Source organism: Gymnogyps californianus, chromosome 17 (genome assembly GCF_018139145.2).
Source record: "Gymnogyps californianus isolate 813 chromosome 17, ASM1813914v2, whole genome shotgun sequence".
In the NCBI taxonomy this organism is placed as follows: domain Eukaryota; kingdom Metazoa; phylum Chordata; class Aves; order Accipitriformes; family Cathartidae; genus Gymnogyps; species Gymnogyps californianus.
The window spans coordinates 552,190-570,621 of NC_059487.1; the positions used below are offsets into that span (position 1 = coordinate 552,190).

Below are 18,432 nucleotides of genomic sequence, written 5' to 3' on the forward strand. Positions count from 1 at the left end.
AATGGAACCCGTACACATACTGCAGTATCTTACCAAGGAGTATTTTCTGGTTTTGATACTTTTGCATACTGCGTATCTTATCAAGGAGTATCTTCTGGTTTTGATAATTCTTCATGGACAAAACATGCTACTTTCTAGTCTTGCAGCTCTTGAGGTAAATAAGCACCCAGGGAAAGGCAACAGTGAGTTGCCTGACTGGACAGAAGGTGCCTTTATGAGAGAGTCTTGTGTGGAAATCTGGGGTTTGGTCGAATTTCTGTCTTCTGTTGTGGCTGCTGTAAAGCACTATGGCAGGTGACTAGAACATAACAGATTGGTTACAGAAATAGTGATGAACAGCTCCTATTCTTTTTTTTTTCTTTAAGTTCTAATGCAACTTCAGAGTGAGAGGACCAGGGAAAAGGTCATCTGATGGCCTTCAGATTTCTGGATCTTGGAGTTTCTTTTGCCTGAAGAGATCCACTTGATTCTGAAAGCTCTGTAAGGACATGTCTTAATGTGTCTTGTTATAGCTTCAATTTGAAGTGTTGGTCAGGGCAGAGTACTTCTTCTCCTAAGTATGCTCTCTTGGACTCTTTTTCCTTCTGTTTTCAGTCATTTTCAGGTAGTGCTCACAATTTAGTTAGGTGTCAAAGTGAAAATCCAGCTGGCATATAAGTCTTCAGACAGGAAGGAAGTTGCCTTTCGTATCCACTGAACTTTTGAGATGCTTATGATGATAGAATTGGACGTTCTTGATGAAAGTCAGCAAGCTGTCACCTTGGCTACTGGGTCTCATTGACCAAGATACTTGATGTCATACTCCAAAATGGCAATGTACTTGTCTTGTTTAGTCTGGCTGTCCTACATGCCATGCAGCCTTAGCTCTTTATCAGCTTCACCTCTCCTTTTCCGTGTCCAGGAGTCTTTCGGTAGGAGTTGCTAGCTGTAGTTACGAAGATGAGAACTATTTGGCTTGACTTAAATAGTGGATGGAATCTCAGATGAAGCCACATCTATCTCATGAATTTTATGAATTTTAGGTAGTGATCCTGAATTCTTGCATCTCACTCTCAGTTGAAACACTGTTGTTCCAGTGGTAGGTATTTAAAAACTGCCCTTCTTTAGATGTGCAGAGTTTCTCTATGCCGCTTCTATATGCCTCATTACAAAGCATACTTTTGAGAACAGGCTGTGGTTCTTCTAATTAAAGCAACAAGGCCTCTTTTCTCTTAAAGAAACTAATAATAAAAATTACCTGACGCATATCTCTGCCAAACTGAGCTGTTTCTCTTTCCATCTTTTTTCAAAGCAGCAGTATTTCTGGAAGAATAGAGCTTTGGGGAATGCATTTGCATTCACTGCTTCTTTTTGGGAAAAAAAAAAAAAACACAAAAAAAACAAACCAAAAAACAAACCAACCCCCCAAAAACCCAAAACAAACCAACAAAAGCATTACAGGTTTTAGCCTTTAAATCACCTTCTGTTTAAAAGCTTTTCCATGGTCAAGTTGCTAGGATTGTGAATTGAGCAGCATGTCTGATCAGAAATGCTCCACGTGGACTACCAGAACTGCTGCTGGTGAAGCAGACTTACATTTTGAAAGAATTTAAAGCTTGGACTTCGTCTTTATTCTCTTTGTAGATGCTCCTCTACACATAGCCCTAAGGAGTACCCCATACAGAGATGAAAAAATAGAAAAGAGAAGAACTTCAACTCCTGTAAGTGCATTAAATAGTCACCGACATTCTGTTAGAGAACAAACCAAGAACCACATAGTGAGATCACTGCGGAAGCCTCAAGAAAGAATTGAAAATGGTACGCCTTTTTAGTTTAACATGAAAAAGTTAAACTTGGAAAAGTCTTGGAAAAGTTTTAAGCATTGTAAGGAACTGATAATATTGAAAGAAAGTATTCTGTATACCTTCTTTTAGAGAGTTTAATTTTTTATGAATGTACAGTATAAAATGTAAGCGGTGTTCTTTCACTGTTTCTTTGCAGTAGTTTCAAATGAAGAATCAATACAGGGAATTTTATAAGTTTTCTTGCTATACGCATTGGGGTTTATTCTTTCCAGTCAGTATGTAATATTTTTAAGATGTAAAAAGTACTGAAGTATTTAAGGGCATGAAAAGATTCTTGCTTATTTTTTGCTTGTTTGATACATGTGTCTTAATTCTGTTAAACTTTTGGTTGTCCAAAGCATTATATATTTTAAGTAATCCTGAACTTGTTGAGATACCTAAATGTAATAAAGCAAAAAACAAAAGGGGGGGGGGGGGGGAGGAAGGAAGGGAGTGGCAGGATGACCTAGTTTTTTCTTTTATAGTTCTTTTTTTAATAGCATTTGACTACTTCTGGTAGTCAACACTCCTTGCTACTAAACATCTCTCAGCAACCTTACTTCATGACTTTGATCAGTGGTATAGTGTAAACCCTGTTTATACTGGAATCTACTCTAGTATAGGTGGGTAGCAGCCATACAGGGGGTGGGGTGTGTGTATGTATACGTACACACATATGTATTACATATATTTAAAAATTTATATAAATAATATATGAATAATTCTCAGCATACTTCCAGATTTACTACATTACCACTTTCCTTCAGATACATGGTGAGAATTTGAGTCACAGTGATGAGGAAAACAAACAAACAAAAATCTGTACTTAGACTATTCTATCTGCACCAGGGGATCTTTGTTCTGGAGATAGTCTTGAGAAGATCACCTTACTTGCCTGTCATTGTTGGTCATAGCAGTCAGTACTTACCTCCTCTGTTTGTTCTAGGGCATCCTTTGCTGCCTTCCGTTCTAGGAAGGTCTGAATGAGATCCATTAGTGTCTCTTCATTGGGCTGACTCAGTGGGACATTTATGGCATATAGAGACTAGAATAAACTTTCACAGTGGTGGTGGTGGAGGATGTGACTCAGTACTCATCCTGGTCCTCGTTAGTCTCTCTGCCATTCAAGGAAATTGAGAGGGCTTAGGTATTTTTATGTTTTTGCCAAAACATCCTTTTTAAAAATGCAGTTGTTTTGTGATGAATTTTTAGGATTATATAAGGCAGTTTACCTTTCTCTTTGATCATGTGAATCTATGAGGGTGCTCCTAACCTAGGTAGCCTCCTTATCTGGTCTTTTTTTCAGTGAGAATTCACTGGACTTCAGAGTGCTTACAAGAAGCAACTTGAGACAAAAAGGTTTTTCAGTACAGGGTTTTTTGGAAGGTCCCTTTTATAATACTCATTGTTTGCAGATTTTTTTTAGGGAAACCTACATTAACTATGTTGTGCAGTTAAGATAGCTGTACACAAAAAGCTGCAAATACTTGGATTTTTTCAGATTTTTAAATGACATACTGGCAAGCTCAAGGGGAAAAATTATGGAACAAAGTGACAATTCTTTGTCATATTTATCACAGATATGTTGATAGTGACTGAAGTAGTGTACTCTGTGCTCTCGGATATCTTAAAACAAATCAGATGATCTGACCATGCAAATTTCAATTATCAAATGAAAAGATGCAAAATTTTCCTACCTATGTTGACCTCAGTTATTGTCTCTTTGCCCTTCTGGAAGAATAAAAAGGCAGAACTTACTTGCATCCCTGTGAGCAGGGAGAAGGAAATGGTACCCAAAGGATCCTGACCGCTGCAGGACTAGGAGATGAGGACAAAGGAAAGTTAAGAAGGAAGTTGGAAGCCCTGTGCTGAGACTTAAATATTAACCTCTTTTTTTTTTTTTTTTTTTTTTTTACCCCCCTCAACAAATGGTGATGGAGGGGGGATGAAGTTTATCTTTTGTGCTGCCAGTCATATTGCCTTTGAAGGACACGTAATTGGTATGGCAGGCTGCCATCAGTGTCAGCAGTTAATGTGGCTGCTGGCAATGCACAATTCTAGCAGCCATCACTAATAACATGCCAAAAGAGGAATATAAGTGGCAAAGTAGCAGGAGATGTTCAAGGACTAAGAGGATGAGGAGATATAGAGCTGAAGACTCTCACGAGGAGGAGCTAATCAGCATGTCTCCTGCATGCTCATCACAGCTGGTAAAATATGACTGGGACTTCCAGTTCCTCAGAGTGAGCTGTTGGTACCATAAATGTGTAGCCTTAGATGGAGAATTGTGGAGTTTACTATTAGCATGCATGAAAGAGGTTAACATAATATGCTGGTATTGCTGGTTTGCTTCACGAGTGGTTAGAGACTGGCTAAGGTTCTTAAATGTTTTGTGCAGGAGAAGATTTCTTACAGTATAGAGTATCTCTAGGTGCTTATTCTGATATCAATAATCAAAAATTGAAGTAGGTTTCTAAATGGGATGGTGAGTGGCTTAATCAGCTAAGGACCCTTTTGAGATGCAAGGCATCCTTCCATAGTAGACTTTATGATTGCACCTGTAGTCTCAGCTGAGTCAGGATAATTTACTTACAGAACTGTGTAAGTATCTAGAAATTTTGCTGCAGACACCTAAATCTGAAAGACATGAGTTGTAAACAAACGCTAGGATATGGAAAGCAAGGGTTTGTGCACATTACCTTGCAGCGGGGTTATACTTTGTGGCAAGTGCTCTGGAGGCATGCTTTGAGGTTGGACTTGATTGAAGGGTATCAAACAATCATTCAACAATTATGGTGTTTTTTTATTCCCATAAAAACAGGATGGAGAACAGATGGTGAGAGAATAGCAGTTAAAGCCAACTGAACCAGTTGTTACTCCATTTTCAATGAAAAAAAAAATTGACTGAGGAACTGTACTAGAGTTTGGGGGGTTGCGGTTTTGTTCTTGTCAGACTTCTGTCACAATGCTACTGAAATGTTCAGCCATAATAATTTAGAAAATGGATATACCAAATACCCCAGTATTTTCTTTTTTAATAATCTCTGAAGCATATAAGTAGTAAATGGGCATTGGTGTACAGTTGATTTCTCCCACATGCTATTGTAAATTTGTTATGGGACAGTCAAATTAGGACTTCAAACAGACAATTCCAATTATGAGAGCTGGGAATTCTTAGAAATAAGTTTTCTTGTTGTTTTTTGCAGTGAATGGGCCCTGATTGTCTAAAGAAACTGTGGAGGTCTTTAAGAAAATTAATAAGTAGACTAAGTGTGTATATATCTTAAAAATTAAGTTGGAATGTTGTCTAATTTCAGCTGTTAAAGAACATGAGAAGAACAAAGAAAGAAAATCCAAAGACTATGGAAGGTCCAAGTCAAAGAAAAAGAAAAAAAAGAAAAAGAGAACTAAGCCTGGTAAAGCTCTCTTTTCTTCTGTAGAGGAAAATGGCTTCATTATTTTGTTTTGCCTGTTGCCCAGTTCCACGCTCTTAAGAGCGGGCATTGCAGATAAGACTGCTTTCTTCATTAATCTGTTCTGATTTTATTAAGTGGTTAATATTAAATTGTGATTTGCAAGATAATTTGTTTCCTGGTTGAGGTGCGTCATTAATGCTGGATGATGGCTTATAGTAGTGCTTGTAATGGCACAGAATAAATCTAACTCCAAAATGGCTATGTCCGTCTTTAAGTCTGGCTTTTCATTAGCGAGTGTACTTGTATGCAAGTTTTACCCAGTTAGAGAGGGTGCAGATCCTCTTTGTTACCAAGTACCCCGTGTATCAGATGTTCTCAGTTATATGAGTTAATTTTGGGGCTTCTGTATGCATGATGGAGTTTGGAAATGTTGATGGGTCCTCTTTTTCTGCCATTAACCTTGTTGTTTCTTACGTCTTCACTTAGTGTGGGATTTCAGAGGCTGTGACAGTGAGCTCTGTTAAACCTGTTGGATCCTAAATTTTTTTTCCTAAAGGATAAATCTCTCTTCTCCTGGAGAGATGAAGTAAAAGCCTGATTCAAAGTCTGTGCTCATGCTGTGTCCCTCTGTCCGTGTCTCAACATGCTGTTCCACCTACATTAATAGGGTTGTAGTAGGAATATGTCTTCTCTGTTGATTTCATCTACAGAGGCTTGGGAATGCTTCCTTGGGCCACTTTACACTTTGAACTTCATATGTAGGCCCAGGTGTTATTGGTGATTAGATTCTTCGCTTCTGAAAATCACAATTGATTTTGAAAGATTTCTCTAGTGAAATGTTTACAGATCAAGCATGGCAACTTTCTCTGCCATTGATGGACGTCTAGGATCATTAATGCAGCACATTGCAATCTGGCATGCATGATTTGTTAAACTAGAGCTCCTTATGGCGGAGTTTGAGACAGGAAAGAAAATACCTTACCTTTTTGTTTGCTGCCATGAAGAAATAGGGCAAGCTGTCATGAGAGAGTAGAGGGGAAGAAAGAACCACAGGCAGCCTGAGTGAGAATTGCACTGAAACAAATCATTTTAGTGAGTTTCTGATTATATGGTGTGCTCAAATATAATGATAATATGCAAAGTATAATTTGTAAACTTACGCAATAGTTGCACAAATAGTACCCAGAGACTGCTTGTCCGTCTACCCTTGGGTTTTAAAATGTTGCTTGCCTTTTTTTGATGTTGCCCTTGTGGTTCTTCAGTCCAGGAACTTTGAAGGTTTTCTCCAGATAACTGATTGGAGGGTACTGCTTATAACTGCAGACAGCCTTGGTTTATATACAGTCCAGGATGTGACAAATGGGTGCTTCATAGAGGAGCTGTTTTAGGTCTTTTCTCCACACATTCCTAGTCAGGGCTTTGCTCTTCCACCCATGCATCCTGTTCCGTACATACACTAGGAAAATAAGAGATGCTTTCTGTCTACTCTGTAGTCTGTGAGATTAGGGAGCGTGTGTAGCCCGTGTGAATAATAGCGGGATGTGAGGGAGAGATCTCCAGCTAACAGTGCTTGTGTACAAGTGCCTGTAATGCAAAAGCATTTGTAGACTAATATAGTTGAAGAATAGTTCGGTTTAAGTAACCAGTCTTTCGGCCTTTCTCACTTACGTCAGCAGTGAAGGATGACTGAGCTGCATAAGATTTTTCTGGTTCAGACAATAACTTTCTTGCCTCTAGAAAGCTTGCAAGTCTTTCAGCAGCATCGTGAAGTCCTAGAGTCCTAGCATATTGAAGTGAAAAGTGCCTCAGTGAATTATACATGCCTGCTATGGGCATGCATGGTGCTGTTTTTTTCTTCTGTCAACTTTTCTTGACCACAGATTTCTAATAACACTTCTTACAATTTTACAGAATACTCTGGCAGTGAAGAAAACACAGATATTTCGCAGGAGCTTTCTCCTGAAAAATCAGTTGTCACAAAATGTATTTCTTCAAATAAATCATCTGCCCATCCAAGCACACTGCTACACTGCTCTGATTCTGGACAGCACAGAGGAAAATCAAAAACAAATGGTAAGATGACTCTCCTCTATGGTTTGCTGGTTCTGTCTTTCATTACCAGTAAACGTGAGCTGCACTGAGACACGCGAAAGCTGGTACTCATAATGGAAATTTGGCTATTCTTATGCAGGACTGCATGTGGTTCCTTTCCCCTGCCTGAAGAAGTTGAACCCAGTTCATTTGCCAGAGCTTGATGTTGCTGCTTTTTGCTTTGACTTTACCTTCACAGAAGCTTTGAGACTGTTGCCCTTATTTCAGAACTCAAACTCATTTCATACCTTTTTGCAGCACCTTATTAACTCTATAATAACAATGTTCAGACTTCAGTAATTAAATTTTTCATATGGGTAATAACTCATTCAGAGTTAATAGATGCTATGCAAGTTTTATACAGTGTGCGCTGTGTTTGAGAGACCACTGGATGTGGTTATGTGTAGTTGTATAGATACAGTATGATACATGGTTATAATGACTTTCTGAGCTTCATAATGATGAGAAGCTATTGAGTAGCTATTTATTAGTGTCTTCATAATACTTCATAAACAGAGCTCACAAAAATGTGGCTGCTGTGTTCCAGCTTTCATAATTTTTAATGTCTTAGTCCATCTTGCTATTTACTGTCACAAGCTGGTACAATAAAAAACGACAACAAACATTTTGTTCTTTATTCTTAAAGCTCACAAATTTGAAATGGGAAATGTATGACAGCTTGATTATGTACAGGAACCTTAAATTCCTTATTGTACAGACACACTGTTAGTGACCATTTAATTTTTTTTGACACAACTGTTTTATTCTTTGGTATTAGGCAAAATGTAAAAATTAACTTTGGTTAATTCCATTATATAGGGAAAAGAGGAAACATTAAAAACTACTGAAGTGCAGATGGTGATAATGTCTTAAAACATGTTCTGCAAGTCTGATCAGTTGTGGTTTTGGAGCATTTGGAGCATAGAACGTACTTGTGGTTTAGTAACTTGGCCATCAGTTACTCAGACTTCTTTTGATCAGTTCATAGACATTGAAAGAGGTGAAAAGTATTGGAAATGGTTTTATTTCATCCTTTTCACAATTGCTTTGCTGCTTTTTACATCTGCAGAATTTGTACTAACAATAAAAGCAGAGCTTAGATAAACATGATCTGGTGTAAGTAATAGTAAAACTCTTCTGTAGAATGAAAAGTGCAGTGTGCTTAACCTGTTGCTTCCAGAGTACTTCAGGAAAGTGTGTCCTATCTCAGAGGTGGAATAAAACTTCTAAACATGAAAATTAACTAATGCATTAGCTTCTCAGCCCCTTAAATTTGAGAACAGGTGTTTCTCCAAAAGATCTAGTTAATACCACAGGCTGGTTCTTCTATTTCTACAGTCTTGTTTTAGGGGCTAAGTGATCACAATAGTTCTACCCAATATAGGTGAGAGACCACAGTCTACTTAAGAGTGGCTAAAATTTTTACCTTCCGCTCTCCTCCAGCTCATTAGAGTATTTCCCAAATAATTAAAATCCTTGTCTTCTCCCTCTGACCCTCCCATTCTGTCCCCAAGGAAGGTGTAGACATTGCATTAATATTGAGGTAAGCATCTCAGTTTAGCATGTTGTTCAATAAAGATTTTCTTGGCGGTTTTATTCAATCCACGGAGATGCATTAATGCTTTAAGTAGCGTGGGAGCATTCTTAAAGAATACCTTGGGCAGTGCACTGCTCCTGAATTGATTAATGTGTCCTCAACAGGAGACTAAATGAAAATAATCATTTCTGAAGCAGGATTAAATTCTGTGTTGCACTCTGAATGTTTTTGTAATGGAGACATTACTTTGTGAGATCGAATGGTTCATAAGACAGAACCCTCTTATCTTTTTGGGAGCTCTACACTTAAAGTACCAAGTCACAATTCTATACAAATTGCAGAAACTAGTATGAATCGTATTTGAATTTATAAATCTGGTTTTGTTTATTATACTTACTTGTCTAAAGAGTCTTTGTGCCTTTGGTTTGAGGCACTGTATGTTGAGAGTACAGTTTTAATGACAGAAGCTGTTAAGTTGGAATATTTTGAAGGAGCTTTTAACGAGAATATAACTTCATTATGTAGTAACCTTCAATAAACTTACTGTTTATTGAAGGTTACTACATAGTGTAGTAACATTGTGATGTTACTTAAATTACACAGTGAACTCATGCTTTTAGAAATGTATGTCTGTATACTTGGAATGACATCTTGAGAGTTATTTGACCTTTTTGTAATTACTCGGGATTTTATCTAACTACTTTTTGTACAGAGGATGACACCCTGAGTGAGTCATCTGTGGATAGCTTGCTTTGGAGTGATGATGACTGCAGTCAGGATGTTGATGTAACCACGAACCCTGATGAAGAAGTTGAAGAAAGTGATTTTGAGATTGTTCGGTGTGTTTGTGAAGTAAAAGAAGAAAATGACTTCATGATTCAGGTATGAAGTGGAGGGTGAATGCACATTTCAGTGAATACAGTGGAAAGTGTCAGTGGAAAAGCTATTGTAGAAATATGCACAGGTACATTCTGTACATGAAATAAACTATTGTTGTTCTCTGAAATCATAAATTTTAAGGTAACCTGTCAGGGTGAGCAGCTGCTATGATAGGTAGAAAACTTTGCTTTTTGATACAGTTTGGGGTTTTTTAATCGAAGGAGAGTGGGGAGGAGGGACAATTCTATACAAGGCATTAACAGTTGGCTTGTCACTTGTGGATTTGCATTTTTCTAAAAATTAGAACACTTCCTAGGTTTAGAGAACACGTATTTAAAATCAGTGGCTTTTTATCTGGCTTTTTTGGTTCCCTCTAGTTCTGAGCATGTTCAGAACATTGCCATGAGATGGTGGTACCCTTCCACTTCTCTGCCCTGGCAAGAAGCTTGACTTAAACATACAATCCTCTAGATAGGATGAACAAAAAAAATCATTACCTGAGTCTTTTCTTTTGAAGCAGAGCTGCATTCATTCATTCTGCAGCTGCTTCTGTAGTTTGTAAATTCAAAGTTCCTAATCTGCGTAAGGCCATCTGTCCGTTCTCCATATACATACTCTTTTTAAAACAACTTTACAGAAAACTCTTTCCAGCCAGAGCAGTGTCTGTTATCTCTCCTGCTTAAAACTGTTGATAAAAACCTCTCTGGAACTGCTGTGGCTGTTTACTTCTACTTTTGAGATGTTTGTAAATTATCCGGAAACCATTCCCCACATAGCTGCTCTGAGCCATTCCACCCAGTTCCTATTCATTCAAATAGTGAAGTCAAACTTACCAAGTAAAAAACTTCTTCAGCATTTTTTGCTCTAGTTCATTTTGCTACTGCTTCTTACGTGAGCTGCCTGGTCCCCTTTGGTAATTCCCCCTACGTCGTAGAAGAAGCATAAGCAGGGGCTTAAGCTCTTGAACTGAGATCACGAGCTTTTCATAGTTGCCCTTCTGAAGAAATGAGGGGGGGGGGTTTTGGTGGTGGTTGGTTTGTTTTTTGGGTTTTTTTTTTTTTTAGGAGGCTCTCACCCTTCCTGTCTAGATAACTTTTTTGCTTGTTGTAGGACCTCAGCTCAAAGTGACAGTAGCATAGCTTGGCAGCTGTGCTCATTGCAAATTTTAAGGTGGTAATTGCATTCTTTTGAGGAGGTGGTTTTATTTGTGAAAGGATATGGCATGACACTGACTTCAGAAATACTTTTCTGGCACATGAAGCTCACCCCCATCTGCAGCTTTTGAATTCACTTTCCCAGGCATTCTGTTGCTAATTTTTGTGAGGTTTGAATCCCGCTTTATGGGACCCCTTACTGGGGTAGTTCCTGGCATGTTCCTGTGAACTGCATTTCTTTTTTGCTGTTTGGAACTAGGAGGAAAGACGGAAGCTGATCTATACCTACCTCAGAGGTGCTGCTGATCTTTTGGTGGACTTCATTGCTTGAGTGGAGGCAGAGACCTGTTAAGGAGAAGAGGGGGGTACACTTCAAATTGTGTGAAGAATTCTTGGCTTCTGCAGCAGGACAGTAGAAACACCTTTTTTGCTCTGAACACCAACAACCTAATTTTAAAAAATTTTAATAGGATTAGCTAACATAGCTAGGTTTGATTTTTGTCCTCAATGGTCAAGTTTAACAGCTAGCTTCACTGGGTAGTTTTCTTTGGCCTTCCATACTGTTTTATGGAGGTTTGCTCTGGAAGGTGTGACACTTTCTCTCTTAGGGCTGAGTTCATTTTGATGCACACCTTTGTATTAGTGTTGGATCCTGACAACGCAGGGCAAAAGATACCTTGTGCTTAGTAGGAAAGAATGCACTGATGAGCAGTGGTCAAAATTAGATAAATAGCATCTGAGTGTATGGGAGGAAAAGGAGTCTGACAGTTGGGAATAAAGGGGGCTGGCTGCCTTCTGAGGAGGTGGCTCAATGAAAAACACAAAGATACAGCCTGGAGTATAATTTTCTGGCAAAAGGAGGCGCAACACTAGTCTATGATTGCAGAATGCAGAGAACTGTCAGCTAGCTCAGGACATGGTCTATGGATAGCTTTCGTATAAGGTTTCGTGGGCTGCTTCTGAGATCGTTTTCTAGGTTGAACTAGTTTGGGGGTTTTTTTTGCATGTATTGCAAAGTTTTAAACACTTTAGCTGCGTTTATAAAAGAATTGTCGAGCAGAGCAGGTTATTCTTTCTGGAAAAGAGATGCAGATTGACGGCATGGTGAGTACCTGCATTCGTTGTGGGGACTGAAGCAATAGGAATTGGGGAGCAAGGAGCTGGTAACAAGATTTTTTGGGGGGGTAGGTTAGGCAGATGGTTTGCTTAAGGTACCAAATGCTGTGCTCCCCGCACCTTTCTGTCAGCCTGTAGTTTTTGGGAAAATGTTTTGAACAGTCTGGTCTTCTGTTGCTGATGTAGAAATGCCTGAGTTAGTTCTTTAAGTATAGAGCATTAATACAAAGCAAAGATGCTATGTTATATAACTATGGAATTATGACAAGGGGAGCCTATTTTCAGCTGTTCAGATGTGTAGTGCCGAGGTTGACCCTTCCCTTGGACTTTATAGAGTGAGAATCCTGTGTAGTTGTCATACCTTTATAAGAAGGAAAGATTTCTTCCCTATTTCTTACTCAGACTTTAATTTGACACTTGGAAACTCGAATTTGGAAGTGTCTACCCTAAAGAACTTGCGTTTAGACTTGTCTTCTCTTCCTGAAGATATGTAATTTTGCTCAGTGTATGGGTTTTTAGAAGAATATTTTCATTTTTTGCATTTGTCTCCATTGGGGTGTTTATTCTGCCCCTGCTTATTACTGTGACAAGATCTGACTGAAATATGCTGACGCTTGGGGTACTTGCTTGAGCATGTACCTGTGTGCCAGTCTGCCTTGACTTGGTATCAAAATTAGGAGCCCAGGCAGTTTCTCCATGCATGTGACTGGAGGTTCATTCCTCCCAGGATACATGTGTGGTACCCTCTTACAAGAGAGTGGTAAGTCACTTTCTCTTTGAACGGTGCTCATTTCCATGAATGTGCCAAATTTAGAAATAATGAGGAAAAAAATGTTAATTTTAAACACAAGCAGCACCTTTATTTTTCCTGAAAGATCAGGGACCATTAAGGTTTAATGAAACTCTTACACAGTTAAACCAAGAGTTTGTTCAATTTAGGTCTTTAAACTAATTATAAAACTCCAAAAAAATTCAGCTTAGAGATTTTGCAAAAAACTCTTCCTTTATCTTGCACTTGCCTTAAATTAATTCTCTCAAGCGATTTGTGCATAAAGAATACCATTCATTACACCGGGATACAGAAATAAGGTTTTGCGTTTAATTTAAGTACCTGCCTCAGTTAGTAGAAGTTAAAACTGGAAAGAAGTATGAAAAATAATGTATCATTGGTTAATGCTGTTTCATTCCAGTCTCTATAACTTTGCAAGGAGGTTACTAGATTTCATTTATGGAGCCTGTGTAAAGTAGTAGCTTAGCATTGCTGTGTATTAATTCTGAAGGCACAGCACTCCCTTTTTAGGGTAAGGCTGGGCCCAGAAAAGTCCAGACAAAATGTCATTGTCTGTCCCTTTTGGTTTTTATACCTAAACATTGGTGAATTTGTGTGTGATGTAGAGAATTCTGGGGCTGGATTTGGTGGCCTTGGAGGTGATGGATGTAAATGGACTTAGGATATTTTTGTTCTGGTAGATGAAAAGCTGCTTTAAATACATGTCCATTGGGTTTGGTTATTTCTTTCACACTTGAACTTTGATTTAAATATTATTGCACAACTCTGCATGTTTTTTGTCTTCAAAATCTCTTAGGTGGCTTGTTTTGAATCTCCCTACTACTGCCTGGGCAGGGGGTAGCTTCTGTGTAGCATGTGTCCAGAGCAATATCTTGTAGCTTGGCCAGCCAAGCTGTGAAGTAGAACATGCAGATAAAAAGAAGGACCTGTGCCCTGATGGGGTGGATATTTAAGTATCAGTTGAGTAAAATAAAAAAAGTTGGGATGCTTCATTAGAGTTCTAGGCAAATTTGCCTGGAAAATCACTGAGTGCAGCTCTGTGCCATATGGCATGATTTATAGGATGCAAGTGTAACTAGGTCCAGGAGCTCCCTTCTTATTTTTAGTATGCAGTCTATTTTTCTTAATGTTTTCTTTGTTTTAGGACACCTTTTTCTGGCTCCTACTAATCATCTTTGTGAAAGAAGGATGGTCTCTCAGCCTTTTTTGAAAACATCTCCTTATTGCTTTAGGACTGTACCCATTTTGTAAGGCAAAATGTTGTTAGTCCCATCTTTCAGAAATCTGTTTCTCTCTAAGCTTTTACATTCTCCATTCCCAGTGCTTCTATTTCCTCCACACCTAGACCACTAACTTAATACAATGACATATTCAAAAACTGGTGGTCCCTTTCTGTCTCTCCTAGCTTGAGGAAAGGCAGCAGATAAGAGCATTAATAAGTCGTGATCAACACAGATGAGATGTTTATCAAGTCAGCATCTTTGTAAGTCAGTGAAGAGCAGCATCTAAGATTGCTTGCAGTTGCTGTTTGTGTTTTGTTGTAGCTCATTTTGAAAACCTTTGCCAATATTGATGAGATCTCTGCATTAAGCTTTTGGCTTGTGCTCTGAGAAATAAAGGTTATGATCTGTTGTCTCACTGCTTGTGAAAATACTAATTCTGAACTGACACCACAGTTTCAAATCAAAATTGACTTAATATTCTTAGTTGGGTTTTGTCCCATGTTTCAGTGGTCTTTAGGCTACAGTTGAAGTTTTGTCTGCTTGTTAGAGTGTGTGTGGGCGGGGAAGTGACTGAAACAGAACATGTGGATATAGTTTTTCCTGCTCTAAAACCGTATTACTCTAAGTACAGTGATTTGCATTTTAAATAGCTTAACTATGCTAAAAAAGTAGGGCCAAATTATATTCAGTCTTTGTCAATATGATTGCTGACACTTGGAAGGATGTCAGAAGTTTTTAAAGCTAGTACAACTGCATCTGCACTTTAGTTTTTTATTTATAATATTTATATTAGTATTGTTCATTTCTACCTTTGAAATAGATAAAATGTTAGAGATGCTTGTATCAGTAAAGCATAACATTGGCTAGTCCTAAGTGACATAAATATCTCTTGGATTTTATAATTGAATGTGATTCACTGTTTGAGGGAGAAACCTTTTAATTCAGAAAACTTGATATATTTTGCTAAAAAAAGCTTGATTGCATACTGTTTTCTGTCCTGATTATGTGTGCATGCATTTCATGAAGGATTTTCATCTCCAAAGGGAGCATTTTTGCACCTTTCAGGATCTCTGCCTCCACTTTGTAATTGTTGTCATTCTCCAGAAATCCATGTGAAAAATGTGTGGGAAGGGTTCAAATTTTATTGTAGTCTGATTCTTTAATGTATTTGCTTGTAGCTGGAAGAGGGGGGTGAGTACTAATACAGCCTTTTGTCTTAAAATATGTAGATGATGTGTCTCTTAATTGAGGTATTGAGCTCCTGTAGGCTTCATTTCTGTTGATGTGCACTTCTTGACTTTAAACAGTGTGAAGAGTGTCTGTGCTGGCAGCATGGAGTCTGTATGGGTTTACTGGAAGATAATGTACCTGAGAAATATACCTGCTATATTTGCCAAGATCCTCCAGGTACAGAAATTTAAGGTTACAGAGCCTTCTTATGTATGTAGTAACTTTATTAGTTTATATATATTTTTATATATATATATATATTGCAAAGATTAAACTACTTTTTTTTTTTTTGCTCCCCTAGCTGTCTCTGTCATTATAGGTAATTGAATTCACTTACAGATACAGAAAGTTTAATTTATGTGAATGTACATGAGCCAATATTGTGGAATTACAGCTGGACAGGAACAGAAATGAATGTTTTTGATTGTGGTCACCATCTGTCACATATTTGCCAGTAATAAGGATTATACTGTCTGGCTATGGAAAGTGAATTTAGAAGCACTCAGGAAACTTAAGCAAAGACTCCCAATGGGCACATCTTATGGGATGTGACCTCAGCTTTCCTCCAACAAGACCAGGCTTACACGTTCTTTAAAATAAGTCAGCAAGAGGCTCACTGATTCTCAGCAGCCATGGATCTTATCCATCTGACTGCATTGCCCAAGATAATTCATATTTGTATTTATCTTGGGTAATGCAGTCAGAATTGATTAAGCAATATGTTCTCTACTCCTAACTATATATTTTAAAATGTCTTAGTCCATCTTATGCAGCAGGTAACATTATCCTTAGGTGGATCTTTTCTGACTTCCTACACTATGAATTATAAAGCCTTGCTGAATGTGGAAACGGATGAGGTTCGGGCTTGAGTCCATGTTCATAAATTATGAGAAAGTGGGACCTCTGTTTGCCTGATTACAAGACCCTTTTGGTTTATATACATACTTGGATTGTGATCTCTGCTTTTTGAGGCTGTTTAAAACTACCAACTCTTTCGTAGCTTAACTCATTGATTTGTGTAGTTCGTATACTAATGTTGTTTGTACTCATAGCAAGGAAGACACGCTATGCTTACGTTCAGTTATCTAAGTAGTAGAATAGTTTAACACTTACTTAAGTTTTTTTACAGTATCTTGCATCCAGGATTTTAACCGTCTATTTTCAAGATATTTTGCTTTGATTTGTGTCAATTTGAGTTAGTCGTGCACTTTAGTTAAGTTTAAATGCAGACTGAAGTTGTGCCATCACACTTGAACTATTTGTATTTAGTAAGAAACTTTATCAGAATGCTTTTTGGTAAAAACTGATTACAACTAACACTTCATTTGCTTAATTAGTTTAATCACTTTTATTAACTATTACTTTGAAGATCCTGAAACTTACATTGTTTTTATTTGGGATTAATTTTTACCTCTGTCTTGGAAAAGGAAAACATATCCAACTTTTTGACTGCAAAAGTGGCTTCTCAATTTCAGTGAATCTGCTGTTGGCTTGAAATGAGCTAAATAGGCTTTATGAATCCGCAAAGAAGTTGCTTTAAAAACTGGGCATAGCCGTTCAGCAAACTCTTATTTTGGAGCTTTCCCCAGTTTAGTGCTGGGACTTGTAACAGCACCATTCATATTATTGGAAATAAAAGCAATATTAGTGTAATTATGCCTAAAAATAGTACTAACTGTCATTCTAGACATTTTGTTTGAGTCAAGTGGGATTTTTAAGAGATTTGTTAACATTTACCCTTGCTTAAACATTATCAAGATGCTTATGATGTGACAGATTCATTCAAGCCATACGTTGTTGGATATTGTCTTGTGTCTTTTCTTAAGGTTATATACCTAGACAGAGAGCACTTTTTGTCTCTGAGTACACCCCTCAGTAAACAAGGCCATGGATGGGCTTCAGTTGGATAATCTCAATGTTGTTCAGATCACCATGGAGTTCTAAAATTCACAATTTTATTCTTCTGGACTGAACTTCATTTTCCATCCCAGACGGTAGCTTCTCTAACACAAAAATAATTGTGCAGGGGTTAATACAGCTATGTCAGGAATGTCTCCAAAGTGGTTTTGGCCATACCTAGAAGATCCCTTGCTTGATACAGTGTACCTGCCTGAAAAGTTGAGCTGTTATAGCCTTGAAAATTCATTTTTCCCTGTGTTGGTTTCTGTTTAAGAGTTTTTTTGGAGGTCTTGCCTCAAAACATTGAGTATTGTTCTATACAGCCTAGTGGCTGAGTGCGCTTACAAGTGCACTCGTTTGCTTTTTACTCCTTTACCGAGACAGAGCGTTAGTTTGAATTTAAGTTTGAAAGTGTCCTTTATGTCCATGGATGTTCATACAGGGCATGCTATAGAAACCATTTTGCTGCCATTCTATAACTGCCATCCAAAAGCATATAAACACCTGTTCTGCTCACTGCTCAGTAGGGCTTCCAAAGAGTCGGTTTGCTTCATTGTGCCAAAGTTAATAGCATAGGCAGCGGTGCTACCTAATATGCATGTAGTGCAGTCTCTTGTTCTTACTCTGCTGCCTAGTAACTCTTTGGGGTTTTTTTAGCTTCTCCTTAACTGCTGAAACTTCTAGTCAATATTAACCTGCCTATATTGGACACTTTTTTTGTGAATATCGTTCCAAGTCTGTGCTCCGATATTATCTCTGATTTTGTAGGTTCACAGACTGGGCTGTATATAGGCCAGTGAATGATGTGGTGTTTCTCAGGGTGCTGAGCTGTCTTCTGAGAACATCTGTTGTAACAATACGTTTTACAGCGGGTGTGTGGGCTTTTGTTGGGTTTTTGGCTTGGAATTTTTTGTTTGTGTTTTTGCAATTTAGCAGGCATCTCAAGTTCCACTCTTGCCTGCTAATACAATTTTGTTTGGCTTCTTAAGTTACTTTTACTGATGCATTTATCATATTTAACATAATTTCATTTCAGCTGTTGTTGATACTCAAACCTCTTAAGCTAGAATTAGCATTATTAATAGCCTGACTTAGGCAAATTCTCCATCAGAACCTCATCATTGATTCCTTTAAAATTTAGTTTTGAATGACTGTACTAATACATGTATGATGCTTAAAAACAAGACCACTGGAGAAGGGAAGTTAACTGCCTTTTGCTGCATTTTTCTGTCTGCAGAGAGCTGTATTCAAACTGTAGCTTTAGTTGTAACCAT

General features: G+C 38.0%; 1 protein-coding gene across 4 annotated transcripts in view; it reads left to right on the plus strand.

Annotated features, from left to right (window-relative positions):
* The window catches only part of PHF20 (PHD finger protein 20), a 74,309-nt gene that overhangs the window by 47,499 nt on the left and 8,378 nt on the right, over nt 1-18,432 (plus strand). For 3 of the 4 annotated variants that reach the window (XM_050907062.1, XM_050907060.1, XM_050907063.1), the window contains 5 exons: nt 1,624-1,797; nt 5,141-5,239; nt 7,151-7,312; nt 9,580-9,749; nt 15,337-15,436. In XM_050907062.1, the coding sequence (XP_050763019.1) occupies nt 1,624-1,797; nt 5,141-5,239; nt 7,151-7,312; nt 9,580-9,749; nt 15,337-15,436 (705 nt within the window). The remainder of the gene's footprint in view (nt 1-1,623; nt 1,798-5,140; nt 5,240-7,150; nt 7,313-9,579; nt 9,750-15,336; nt 15,437-18,432) is intronic. The other variant, XM_050907064.1, reaches the window with a different exon arrangement.